This window comes from Lepisosteus platostomus, chromosome 4, assembly GCF_059453375.1.
Source record: "Lepisosteus platostomus isolate fLepPlt1 chromosome 4, fLepPlt1.hap1, whole genome shotgun sequence".
Taxonomy (NCBI): Eukaryota; Metazoa; Chordata; class Actinopteri; order Semionotiformes; family Lepisosteidae; genus Lepisosteus; species Lepisosteus platostomus.
In genome coordinates, this window is record NC_142614.1 from 70,417,283 (window position 1) to 70,430,878 (window position 13,596).

At 43.2% G+C, this 13,596-nt stretch overlaps 2 protein-coding genes across 10 annotated transcripts in view; one reads left to right on the top strand and one right to left on the bottom strand.

The window, feature by feature from the left end:
• The window catches only part of kiaa1328 (KIAA1328 ortholog), a 47,615-nt gene extending 42,252 nt beyond the window's left edge, over positions 1-5,363 (bottom strand). The window contains exons 1-6 of one of the 8 annotated variants that reach the window (XM_088630533.1): positions 5,240-5,295; positions 4,415-4,450; positions 3,749-3,834; positions 2,643-2,845; positions 2,258-2,355; positions 1,419-1,534 (exon numbers count right to left, since the gene is read on the bottom strand). In XM_088630533.1, the coding sequence (XP_088486659.1) occupies positions 1,419-1,534; positions 2,258-2,355; positions 2,643-2,825 (397 nt within the window). In that variant the 5' untranslated portion in view covers positions 2,826-2,845; positions 3,749-3,834; positions 4,415-4,450; positions 5,240-5,295. Of the gene's footprint in view, positions 1-1,401; positions 1,535-2,257; positions 2,356-2,642; positions 4,451-5,214 lie in introns of all 8 variants that reach the window. The other 7 variants (XM_088630528.1, XM_088630535.1, XM_088630529.1 and 4 more) reach the window with 7 other exon arrangements.
• Positions 5,364-5,590: 227 nt separating this feature from the next.
• tpgs2 (tubulin polyglutamylase complex subunit 2) lies at positions 5,591-12,049 on the top strand. 2 transcript variants are annotated; one of them, XM_088630542.1, is made up of 7 exons: positions 5,591-5,764; positions 6,177-6,256; positions 6,804-6,891; positions 7,528-7,677; positions 8,123-8,230; positions 9,105-9,268; positions 11,457-12,049. In XM_088630542.1, exons 1-7 carry the CDS (start codon positions 5,689-5,691, stop codon positions 11,670-11,672), a joined length of 882 nt encoding a protein of 293 aa, XP_088486668.1. In that variant the 5' UTR covers positions 5,591-5,688; the 3' UTR covers positions 11,673-12,049. The 2 variants fall into 2 exon arrangements, with proteins under 2 accessions (XP_088486668.1, XP_088486669.1); XM_088630543.1 differs by having other exon boundaries at positions 7,528-7,659.
• The last annotated feature ends 1,547 nt before the right edge of the window (positions 12,050-13,596 follow it).

Consider the following 13,596-nt stretch of genomic DNA (forward strand, 5'->3'; position numbering starts at 1 on the left):
ACATGTCCAGTTTTAAAACTGTGTTTTCAGAATGTAATCATTCATTTTCACCCAGGGTGGAGAGCATTTTCTTTCAGCTTTGACCCCTCATTCTCTAAAGGTCCTCTACACTGCTCTTCACCTGAGGAAAGAGGAGATCTTCAATTGGATTGGAGCAATTCTGATATCAATAGATCTGAATTCTTGAGTTTATGAATAGTTACCAGAACATCCAGATCAAAATAAAATGGCTCCCATGTCCCCAGTTCAAAGATATGCATCTCCCTACCAAGAAGGCCCCAGGTGATAATGTCCAGTGTGTGTGCTCTGTCGTGTTTGTGCAGTAAACACATGCATGTAGAGTAAAGGCAAAATAATTCAGGAGAGCACAGGGTAGCACTGAGATATAGCGCAGAGGACTCAACATCACTAAATCCTTTAAATCATATCTGTATAGAACCTGTGACCTGTATAGAAGCACCATTACCAGAGAAAGGTTAGACAAGAGCTATATAGCCATTCATTCAAATGATTTAAAACCTGATACAGGAAAGACAAGCTGCTGTATGACTATCAACCCATCCCTTCTACCAGAAGTATGCAATTGTTTTAAACAGTACCCAAGAGAAACAAACTGATCTAGCAACAGGTGCCATTTTGATGTCCAGTCTCAGTTAAATCAAAAGACCTTTCTAGATATTAAATTCGCTTAATACCAACATATTTTCAGTCAGGCAGCAAGTATTAAATAATGCTTCTTTAGCAGTGTTTCCAGTGTCTGGATTACTTCATGATGTAGCGTTAAAAAGACTGAGTAAGCAGTTTAAATCAATACACGGGTGTCTAGGTAAACCCGAACACCTAAAAGAAAGAAAGTAATGTTATCATTTAATTTTGTTTTGCAATTAAAGCTACAGCAAAAGCGCCTCTGCAGATGTCTATGCCTAAACAGTAAGTCTCACTTACAAATAGCTTCTAGTTATTTTAATTTAGAATGAGACAGTTCAGCAGAGACATTGCTGGAGACGTATACAGTACAAATCACAATTTAAAAGGTAGCCTGCCGTCAGAAAGTACACCATCACTGGCCCATCCAGTAGCACTGCATGCGAGAATAGCAAAAACCATAGCTATAACATTAACAAGCCCCTTAGCCCTGCAAGCCAAAGAAGCAACATCAGGCCCAGTTTTATACTTGATAATATAGGATGAGGTCAATTCCAGTTTTTCTATTCCAATTACCTCTTTAAATCCAGTTCCAAGATGGAATTCTTTATTTTACATTCACTGAATTGAAATCAGAAATGGGCTTGAGGAAAGAATTGGAATTGAAAGACTGAAATCAGTTCGGTTCGTTTGTCATATACACAAGTGCAATGAAATGCTTATAAGATTAAATGCTTATCAGACCCCAACCCTTACACAGTGTAAAAGGATATTCTCTCTTTCCTGAATGATGAGTTGGTTCTGCCCCTCCAGCTGCTGGATCTTCTTCTCAAAGGTCTGCTGCTCCACTCTCAGTCTCTCCACGGTCTCATCCTTCTCCTCGCTCACCCTGCAGAACAGCCAGGCAGAGCACAGGGCTGTACACAAGCATTCACTGAACTAAAATACACACACAGGACACAATTTACGAAGCTTTTAATCCTTGATTTATTATGCATTGACACTTACGTGTATTTGGAACTGAGCACCCTATAAGAACAGGGCAATAGATCCCAACATGAAACTGTCCCCACATGTGCCAGCAGCCATATCAGCCTGCAACTCACAGCTGGCAACCCACTGAAGCTCAGCAGGTGTCGGTACCTGGACGGGAGACCTCCACGAAGACACTTAGGGTGCTGCTGGAAGAGGTGTTAGTGGGGCAAGCAGGGGGCGCTCTGCCTGTGGTCTGTATGGGTCCTAATGCCCCAGTATAGTGATGGGGATACTATACTGTGAAAAGGCGCCGTCCTTCGGATGAGACGTTAAATCAAGGTCCTGACTCTACGTGGTCACTAAAAATCCCGGGGCATTTCTCGAAAAGAGTAGGGGTGTTACCCCAGCATCCTGGCCCTTACCTATCATGGCCTCCTAATAATCCCCATCTATGAGTTAGTTTCATCACTCTCTTCTCCTCCCCACTGAGAGCTGGTGTGTGGGGAGCATACTAGTGCACTATTTTTTGATTGCTTTGAGTGGAGTGTCGAGAAGAGCACAGTATAAGTGTAAAGAATTATTATGATGTGCTGACCTCAGTTCCTTTCTATTAATACTGTGGTTGACAGTAAAGTACCTGGCCAGCTCCTGGATGAGGTTGGCAATGCGCCGTTTGTCCTCAGGGCAAAGGTCTTTGAGGGAGGCGCTCCTGCCCTCCGCTGCATCACACGCCCCCTACAGGAGAGGAATGACATCACAGTGGAAAATCAGCCTTAAAAAACTGTCAAGAGAACTGAGATTCAATGCGTCATATACCCTAAATATCTTTTGAGTGGGGGAGATGTACCGTGGGCTCTTTTTTTCTTCTCAAACACCACACCATTAATAAAAAGATGCCTATATCAATTAAAGCCGCATTCTAATCATCACTCTTAATCTCATCAAAAATACATCTGACCAGGAGACTGAATCGGTGCTTAATCCTCCATGTAGGGTGCAAACGAGGGCACATGAGGGAATACCTGTTGTCCAGCCAGGCTTGGAGTCAACCCCCATAAAGTCTGCATCTGGACCGTGCCAGCGGCCAGGGGACGATCCAGTGGCTTCTGGGATTGAGGGGTATCCTGAGATTGCCTGGAAGCCGCTTTCCGCTTCCCCAGCCTCTCCTCACTGCTACCCGCTTTCGGCTTCATCCCCATCCGCATGTTCGCTTGGCTCGTCAGGCCTGCGGGGACGAGGAGCACAGACGCACATCTTGACCCGCCGGAGAGTGATCTCGCCGCAGGGTAGCTGAGCTGTACTAGCTGTGGTTGAGAACTACTGGTCAGATTCTCTTAGGATATTCTAAACGGATTTGAGGTAGGAGCTGTGGCAGCATGCACGCGATGATGTCAAATCCCTGAATCCCTAGGAGGCAACAAAAGCCAGAGTGCGAGTTTCCCCTCAGGAATTCCCTGTTTGTCACCTTGCCTATATTTTCAACAGGGTGTTTTCAAAACTCTACGATTTGAAGGATAAGGGTAACCTGGTGCAGCTAAGAGCGAGAGACGGCAGAATATCAGCTGTTCACACGAACGTCGACTTCTATACCCTGTGTTCTCACAAAGACACACGGGGAATTCTTTTCAAAAACTCAAGGACTTCAGAAAAAACGGTTCTCCAAGTACATACTGGAACAACAACAAACAGAAGACAGGCACTCTGGAGCAGTTCCATAGGATCTGGGGTCCCTGTCCTGAATGCTGTGAAAGAGACTAAGCTTTGTACACATTACTACTTATTTTACACTTCCAATTATTTCATGGTTACTTATATCACAGCTTTTGCCTCTTTTCTTAGCTCAAGAAAACCGTGAAGGGGCACGAGCAAGTTGAAGCTCGCCGTCTCGACTGTCGGTTTTAGTTTCAAAATGTCTTGACAAGACTTAAAAGAAGACTGCAGATGGCTCTGTTCCGCAAGACACTGTATCACCCCGTCATTAAGGATGTCCCTATCAAACCCAGGGCTCAGTCATGAACCCCAGGAGCCTGACTCGTGGACTGTGAGAGGAGTTGAATTCCAGAGCTTTGGGGTGTAGCTAGAGAAGGCCCCGAATGGAAAATCTCGGATTTGCATTGAACTCTCTCACCTGCCACCTTCCCACATGCTCTGTCTTGAGTTCTCCTTACCCACACCTGTGCTCTACAATCCTGCTCTTCTTCTTCTCCTTCATTCCTGAAGGAAGCTCCAGTCAACATATTTTTACTTTCTATTCACCAACATAGGATTAATCACTTCTTGATATTTTAATAGCTCATCATGTAGTTATTGTGCAGATTATAATTCTGGAATTTTCTGCATTCCTAAAATAAAGTCAATCACACTTGGCACCTACAGAAATAAGGCAATGAATGTTTTTTACAAACCGCCCACTTTCACAGACAATCTGAAATGCCACAGAATTAATTAGTAGTCTTGGGATATTAATTACAGTTCCAATAATGTGCGGATTGCCGTATGACACAAGATCATTTCCTGGACGTGCTGGATACCAATTATTCTTCAGTCTTAAATTCAATGATTTACAAAAAGAAAAGTTTCAGAGTAAAATAATAAAGAGTAACACTACCCTCTAGTGGCTAAAGGCAAAGAGATCGATTCCTAATGCCCAAGGCCAAAGACATCTCAATTTAAATCAGATACGAGATACAGAAATACAATCATCCAATCTAATGTTTCAGAAGGAAATCCAAAACAGCTGTATTGTTAAAAAAAATTGCTTCACAGAGAAATGTAAACGTTCATTTACAACTACCTGGGACAAACACAATGGGCTGATCTTCGTCAGATGCTGTGGGTTATGGGATTAAAGAATTTTTTTTAGAAAACGAAAAAAGCGTTTAGATATCATAACACACAGGACAAGGCGCTAAAACACCGACCCTTGTCGTAAATGGCATGTTTTGAAACCCCACTCGTTTTTAATTCACAGATGTGGAAATTATACTGAAACAATCAACGCACTAAACATCCAGAGCAATAACCAAACGTCTGGAACAAGTGTTCACATATCATCATAAATTACGTATTATGAATGAGGCACGGATGTCGTCCCAATTAAAGATCAATGTACACCTCGATTTGGTTTTGCTCGTGCATAAACGCGATAAAATAAGACGACGTTACTAAAATATACACAGGCCAATGATAAAATATTCTTATATTATTCCACAAGGATTCGATAGCTACTTACTCCTTCCTGTAAAATACAACCCTTAACTTAAAACGATTGTTTAGAAATATATTTTTGTTCTTCGCTTTACCATTAACTGCATCAATGTGACAATTAACGGGGTACGTTGGCACATTTTGACCCAAGTCCTAGACTGCCCCTCCTGACAAAGGCGACAATTGTAATCAGTTTTAACTGAAAAAGAAACTCTTAGTGAAAATTGTATATAACTTAATACAGTTACTGTACATACTGAGACAATCCAAAGTTACAAGTAATATTGCACTTAGTAACAGCTATTGTCATAAACCAGAACAAAACTCCGCTAAATACAAATAGACTTGGCACACCCTTGAAGCATAACAGCTAAAAATAAACGGTACTTTAGTTTTTGTTTCATAAGGATACTGTCTTTAGTCCAATAAATTCCAGGTACAGATGACTCCCCACCAGCAACATCCGCCATATTGAAACAACCGCCACTCCCAGCGAGCCAAGCGCAGCTGAGCTCTTGTTGGTCCCGCCTCCTTCGCGGATGTTTATTGGCTGTTCCCTAAATCCGTGGAATTTCAGCGAATAGAAAGAGTGTCAATCTTCAGGGGTGAGTCACTTGCATTATGGGATTTGTCGTGTTTAGCTTACGCGGCTCCCGTTCGCTCCGCTAAGAATAGCTCGTTGGTTTTCCCCTTGATATACTGCGAGGGCCATGGTTTAGCCGGAATAGGACTACATTTCCCAGACATCACCAAGGCTGTTGTATATCCTGGAAACGGGAAAACCGGAATAGATATCGCATGGACCAGTGAATGGATCCCAGATAATAAATACTGGAGCTGATAGGCATTTGTGGTTTAAGTATGGATGAAGTGATGAGCGGGAGTGAGGTGAAGGAATTTGTAGAAAGGCTGACCCTGGGCATTACCCGTGTGTTGGGTGAGCTGTGAACATGGCCCGTTGCTGTGGTAACCGTGTGGTTGAGCGCAAGAGATGTTGTTGCTCAAGCATTTCTTCGTCAAGTCCCACGTTTTGTATTGCTAATTTAAATTGGAATAGAATGTGTAAATAGCATATACTCAGATCCATTCGAATACTTAGAAGATGCGTTAGACCGTTATGTCAGCTTTTGCTCCTGTATCAAAGTTGTAGTTGCAATAAAACGAACTTATTACAGTTCGTTTAAATACGGGGCGATTACAATGTTGCATGCACTTTTCGCTCACCTATGACTCTTACTAATCCATGTGATTATCATTCAAAGATATAAAAGACATCTCCTCCGTCGCTGTTTTAAAGATGCAGAACATCTCCACCGTCTTGTGTTTTGCATGTCTATACGTTATTGCAGAAAGTTTCCCTGGAGTGACAGACGTGAGGTTCGTAGAGAGGGGACCAGCGGAGCGCCACACACTGCAGACCTGGGAGCAGGTGGGTGTAAGGAAGTTGGCCTCAAGGCCGTCCTGCAAAGGGTCAGAGTGGGACTCCAAACGCTAGGAGCAATGATGACGTCTTCGAGCCAGTTTGTGCGTGTCTCGGGTGTTGCTCAGTCTGGACTGGGCTGTGTGTCTCTGGTGTTGCTCAGTCTGGGCCAGGCTGTGTCTGTGCTGTGTGTCTGTGCTGTTGCTCAGACTGTGCTGTGTGTCTGTGCTGTTGCTCAGTCCGGACTGTGCTGTGTGTCTGTGCTGTTGCTCAGTCTGGACTGTGCTGTGTGTCTCTGGTGTTGCTCAGTCTGGGCCAGGCTGTGTGTCTGTGCTGTGTGTCTGTGCTGTTGCTCAGTCCGGACTGGGCTGTGTGTCTGTGCTGTTGCTCAGTTCGGACTGGGCTGTGTGTCTGTGCTGTTGCTCAGTCCGGACTGGGCTGTGTGTCTGCGCTGTTGCTCAGTCCGGACTGGGCTGTGTGTCTGTGCTGTTGCTCAGTCCGGACTGGGCTGTGTGTCTGTGCTGTTGCTCAGTCTGGACTGTGCTGTGTGTTTCAGAGAAACAGCTGTGTCCTGCCAGAGGACCTGAAAGATTTCTACCTCACCATGGATGGCTTCCAACTCTCTTGGAGCTCCAAGCTGGATAGTAAGTCAACAGTTGTGTTTATTAATTTCACTTTCTTTTTGTTTTCATTTTACAGTTAACATTCTTTTTCCAGTGCAGCAGAGTGGTGGAGTAGTTAGCACTAATGGTAACCACTGCCTAAGCTGAATTCCTGGGCTGCTGTCTCCATGGAGTTTGTACTTGGGTTTCCTCCACAGTCCAGATACATACTGGTAGTTTAAAAGACATCTGGGAAAATTGGCCCTGGTGTGAGTGTCTGCTCTGTGATACGCTGGTGTCACAGCCTGGTATTCCACCTTGTATCCATTTCTTGCAGGAATAGGTTCCTGCTCAGGTACGACCCTGTGCGAAGTGGGTAGAAAATAGGTGGACGAATGTCCTTCTGTCAATCTGCTGTTACTGTAGCGTTATACAATTAGCCTTTTTTCATCTCCTTTTTGCTTTTCCCCTTTTTTCCACTAAAAATATAACAATGAGCAAGAACCAGGTAAAAATCATTTGTCCTATATTTAAATTAAAATTAAATACTCCTTTTTCACTCCAAGAAAGAAACTTAATAATTTTAGCATTTAGGCTTTAAAATGTACCGTAATCCTTTTTATCCATAACGTATGCCGTCCCTCAGGGCTTTAGCTTGCCAATGTGTGTGTTCACCAGGTGAGCCAGTTCCACTGGGCTCTATGGTAATAAACAGTGTCCTGAAGTTGCAGCCCTTGTGCCAGTCCTCGGTGTATTCTTTACCCAGCTCCCCCACACTGGCAGACCTGGACTACGAGGACGATGGACAAGGTAACGCAGTACATAATGGTAATAAATCATCCTTGAATTTATATAACAGATTTCTTCAGTTTTTATAGACTGAAGTGCCGAGCTGCTCTGGTGACGTGCAGATAACATTCTGAGCTGGACAGGCTAGACTCTGCTAGTCTGAGTAGGAATTCAGCAATGTTCTCTTACAGCAGTGTAATGTCTCATCTCACCGACTGCACTGTGTCCTCTGTTGACACACTAGGGCATTGAAATGAAAATGAAGGTCCCTCATGAAAATGCTCAGGCCCAGTTTTGTGTAGCTTAAAGACTACAAAGCACTTCTTTAAATAAAGGAGTGTGAGAGTGTGAGGGAAGCCAATACCCTGGTTTCCTTCAGGGAGCTGCTGACTGAGGTCATGGAATTTATTCACTTCCAAATGGGCTGAGGGGGCGAAACAGGCCTCTATTCGTTTGTAACCGTCTTTATGTTCCTGTTCTGCAGAGTGCCAGCCAGCGAAACCCCATTTTGACTCCCGAAGCCGCGTGTTTGAGCTGGACCCTTGCAATGGGAGCGGCAGAGTCTGTCTCGTGTACACAAACGCCAAACCAGGTAGGGCACTGTGGTGCTTTGCTCAGGTCTGTGTATTCACTGAACTATTTCATGTTCGGTGCAGATGTAGATTTGAGCGTCATTGAGGCCATGTGATCTTAAAAGCCGACCCAGTGGAAACATGTTGCTGAAAAGATCATTCTTACAAAGAAGGTAATTCTACACACAAAGAGTATTTATATTTACATATAAATATTCAAAAAACAAATAAAATTCATTGTGTCCAAGCAGGGTGAGCTAATCCAATTAGTCCACCGTTCTAGTAATCAGACTCATCCTAGTTCCAGTGTCCTGGCCTTGATCAGAAGACCCCAAATGTATCATCCTCTCTTTACCGGTGTTGGTTCAGAATGAAGAAATAGCACTATTAAATCAGAATACATGCAGTGTATGCAAGGAATTTCAGATGCCAAGTAACGATCACAATTAATTAATCTATCTTCCAGCACACGAGTCGACGGATGTCAATGTGTCTCTCAGACTACGTTTTGTAATACAAAGGAGTGAAATTGTCTTGTAATAAAAAGGAGTTTCAGTTGTCTCGAAATTGACTCCACCCCACAGAAGTCACTTCCTAGTGTTCACATGGGCTTGCTATATGATGATTTCACACTGACTTCAGTCATGTGAAGATGTTTATTTTCCCACACAGTTCTTTGTGGACTACTTCTTCAGTATCCGTTAGGCTAAAAAATGGCTGAACAATGCGACCAATACAATGTTAAAGTCTTTTTTAGCCTCACATTTTCTCGGACGGTTATCCCCTTTTTTCATCTTTGTCAGTGCGCCTTGGGTGCACTCTCTTCTCTTCACCCTCTCTGTGACCTCGCTCCTCTCATTTGCTCTTTTTCCTGTGCCCCTCCCTGTCCAACAGGAGCTGTGGCTGAGCAGTGTGAAGTGTGGTTCCTGGACCGTGCCCTGTACTGGCACTTCCTCGCTGCCTCCTTCACTGCCTACTACAGACTGATGATCACCCACCTGGGGCTGCCCGAGTGGCAGTACAGATTCACCCCGTACGGGCCCAGCCCTCAGGCCAAGGTAAAATATCCTGCCACACCACTATCCTGGTATTCACAAGAAAAGGCATGAATTGAACTTGAACTTTATTGCCATATGTAACCGGTACTGGTACAATGGAATTCTTACTTACAGAAAGTCTCTCGATTGTAAAACAAGTGTAAAAAACAAAACAAAGTGCAAACAGTGCATCAAGACAATGTACAAACAAACAATAGACAATGTGCAAGTAAACATGCAGACAGTTTGACTGTAAACAATACAGACGTGTAAACAGTGACTGGAGACGTACAATAAATAAATTACAATTATGGGTTATTTACGATTTCCTTGCCTTTTGGTGTTAACACGGAACCAAAAACCTATTTCTTCAAAGCCTTGAAATCTGTGCAGGGTGGTACAGTGGCACAGTGGCATTTTTGTGCCTCACCGAGCCAGAGCCCTGGATCCAATTCCAGGTCTGGGGTGCCTGAAGCAGCCACAGCGAAAGGGCTTGATCCCGGGCGTGACCGCCGTCAGCTGTAGTACTGGTGCCGCCGTCTCACGAGCTGGCCCGACTCTTATACTTTTACCATTGTTTTCCTTGTTAAGAAAAGTCTTTGATAATAAAAACAGATTAGGAATCCTGTTTTTTTAGGAATCCTATTTTGTCCAAAATAAAACTGTTCCACTTTAACCACTTTAATTACTGTTATGACAGGTAGTTTGCCATGTTTAGGACTATAAATAATGAATTTTATTTAATCCTGGAAAGGAGAAATTGAAAAACCCAGCCATGTCTATTGTATGTATAGTTATGTTATAAAGGAACAAGTAATAGGTTTATTCCATGCTGAAAAAAAAGAAGAAAGAGAACACAACGTTTCGGCTGTGGAGCCTTCTTCAGGTGTGAAGAAGGCTCCATGGCCGAAACGTTGTGTTCTCTTTCTTCTTTTTTTCAGCATGGAATAAACCTATTACTTGTTCCTTTGCAGCCTACGCATGCTGACGCAGCTACCCACCTGAACTACTTATGTTATAGCCTAGCAGTACTTGCCAGTTATATACACCACCAACCTATCTGAAACATGTCTGTTTAAAAATGATTCAGCTTCTAAAAAAGATTTATTGACATTTAAGGTGAACGATGGGTTTTACTAGGGTGAATTAATATTCAACAGATCTTTTCTTCTGCTGGTGATGAGAATCACCCATGTTCCAAATGAACACACAGGATATGAAATCAAGTTGATGGTGGAATGACAGTACTAAAAATCACTGTATTAACTTTCAGAATTATTACAAAGACTGTTGACATTTAGCACTGAATGAATCATTTATATCTTTTTACTCCAGAAACGATCTGTTTTCTCAGAAATTGTGCGCTTGTTTTACAGCACATCAGATGTTCCTGTAAATTTTCATACTCTGACATCCTTTTCTTTTATTGTGCTTCAATCATTTGTCAGTAGAGGGAACTTCAGCATTTTTGTTTGAATTAAGCTAATACTAAGGAAAGGATATAACTCTCGCCTCATTACTGCGTTCAGTTTTCTTCTGAAACAACGAATAGTGATATATCCAGTACGTATGAAGCCAAGAAACAAACCAGCTGTGTCCTCTTCAAAGATCTGAAGCATATACAGTATAAGCCTTTAACACAACTCAATATTAGACTTTTAAAAAGGAATTTAATGTAAACACCAGTTAGAAATAAGAACATATTTATTCAGTGTAGTGCATGAATGTTGTTTGTGATTAATTTTCATTTATTTGACTGCCTTCAGAGCAGCAGAGCCAACACTGAATTGGCATATAACTACAGAGCCCATTGAAATGAAATTGGCATGTCAAAGAGTTGCAGAATACAGCAAGAAGCTGGAGAGCACCAAAAGGTTCCTTATTTTTAAAAATGTGGGGCATTGCTTTTGTGGTGACCTCTGTAGGCTGCTATTAACAACAATCGTATTTGTACAGTCGATTTTTAAACTTGTTTGTTTTAACATTTGTGCTTTCAGATATAATTTATATGCTCTCTCTCACCCCATCCCAGGTTCTACACCTCTGCTATAGACAGTATTGTAACCATGAAAGCCGTGATATATGACCTTTGCTAATTGCACCTGATCTTCAGTACAAGATCACTGTACCTGCACCTGCACTGCACCTGCTGTTTTTTTTTTCAGTTTCTCAGGAACTGTCCTGATTTCATGTGTCTGTCCCCCTACAGCAGTGGGCTTGCCTGTATCGGCCCCTCATCTCTCACGGCAACCCTCTCACTGATCAGGGCGAGCCCCTCCTCAACAAACTGGACCCCAACAGGGCCTTCAGGGGCAAAACCAAACAGCCCCTGCCCAAGAAGAAGCCCCCTGCCCAGACTGGAGGGGGTACTCAGAAGACTTCAACAGGCACAGGCAGTGTTAGGCATGCTGCAGCCAGAAAGTGATGTTGAGACTCTGTTGCCCTCTGCATGAATACTGCCCAGCTCTGCCCTTCTACAGCTGTCCTGGTGAAAGAGCCCTTACAGAACTACTGCTGTGGAAATTACCCTCTCATCCCCTGCTGTCCTTGGGATGGTTGCTTTCACAGGGCGTGATGCAGCACTGTAGTCTCTGCCTTCATACACCCTGATCAGAGGCAGTTCAACTCAGTCTGTCAGTGCTGCATGTCGAGGGAGCCAGCCTGGAACACTGAAGTTGCTGTGCCAGTATTTGTAGCACAGTGCTTTTCCCTGTCCATGTGGTTGGTTATAATTTGTGTATTTATTTGTTCACATATACTGTATATTTATTAAAGCTGCATCCCTAGCAGTCCCTAACCATGCTTTACTCAAGTTGAAGACCACAATTGCTTTGTCAGGAATTGAACAGCTTATGGAGATATTAGATCTAAGCTTCTGGGAGGTGATGAGACCTTGTCCTTCTGCCACCCAAGGATACGAGCTTTAACTTGATTCAAGTGTGGCCTGACTACTGTTGCGTTGGAATTTGCTAGGCCAGTCCGCCTTCCAGACCTGATTCCATCATGAAGCCTGTGTCACTCTTTGCAATCACCTGTGTTTAAGGAGGAGTACAGTAGATCTCTGTCACAGCTGTTGTTCCTCAGAATTTTCCACTGCTGTGTGTGGTGCAGATCACAGCTCCAGTCACAGTGTTATATATTGGCACTACCACAGAAGCCCACTACCCACTGTTCACAGAGCTGATGTACAAAGACAACATTACTTAGATTATTAGGTACATTTATTCACAAAACTATAGAGGCAAGTCTTGTAACCATATTTATTTTTGACAGATAATGCCAAATCTAATAAAAATATGAGAGCTAATTAAAGAAAATAGATTTGAAGTCTTGAAAAAAGTTTCCACATTTACGTGTCATCAGCCAGACTCTTATCTTCTGCAGTTCTAGGAAAAGGATGACCTTGGTTGTGATGAGGACATAAAAGAGTGAGTTTTTTTGCCATGTGCACATGTACCTTGGGATTCTTATCCACACTGTTCCTTCAGGACATGCACAGTACAACAGACAACACCACACAATGAGCACAGTATATTACACCACAGTATATAAATAATGACAGTCACAGCCAAGAACATGCAATAGATAGTACAGAACAATGAACACACAGAACAATAAATGCGAGGCAGCCAAGTGCTGGATTCTGAGGCATTGCGCTGTTAGCTGTTAATGATTCCGTCTGGCTGCTCAGTTTGAAGAGTGTCGAAGAAAACTCTTCACTCGGGTTAGGTGTGGTCCAGCAGAGTCCTATATTCATGCGCATGGAGAGGATGCAATCATACAGATCGGAGAGCAGCCTCTCAAACAGATCTGTCAATGCAGTGGGTTTTATACAGCAAATCCACTCAGGCTAGCTCATTCTAAATTTCCATATTAGGAGCTGTTTTCTCTCTACAAACACTCCTTTGTAATTGACCACTTTATTCTTAAGTTTGACATTGTATACAGACAAAAGGAAGTAAATAAATGAAAGGTGTGAAACTGAGCTAGGCATTCTGCAGTTTCTAGCATTAGCATCAAGATGTCAAATCAGAAGATCACTTTATTGGCCATATACAATTTCTTGCATTAGGAATTTGTCTTTTCGCAGACCCCAGCTTGCTCTCCATGAGACACACAGACAGGGAGAGAAGCTTGGTGTCAGAGCACAGGGTCAGCTGTTTAAATGGCACCCCTGGAGCAGCTGGGGTGAAGAGCCTTGTTCAGGGGCCCACCAGTATAGGATTTTTCTGCCAGCCACAGGATTTGAACCAGCATCCTTCCAGCCACAGCTGTGGAGCCAGCCACAGTGCCACCACTCTGCTCCTAAATACTGTGCTTGTAATTGTCCTTTCATACTGTTGCAAGGT

Coding starts and splice junctions, on each gene's coding strand:
- tpgs2 (XM_088630542.1), top strand. CDS start 5,689: ATGGATGAAGTGATGAGCGGGAGTGAGGTGAAGGAATTTGTAGAAAGG. Junction 6,892..7,527: donor TTGGAGCTCCAAGCTGGATA/GTAAGTCAACAG, acceptor TGTGTTCACCAG/GTGAGCCAGTTCCACTGGGC. Junction 9,269..11,456: donor GGCCCAGCCCTCAGGCCAAG/GTAAAATATCCT, acceptor GTCCCCCTACAG/CAGTGGGCTTGCCTGTATCG.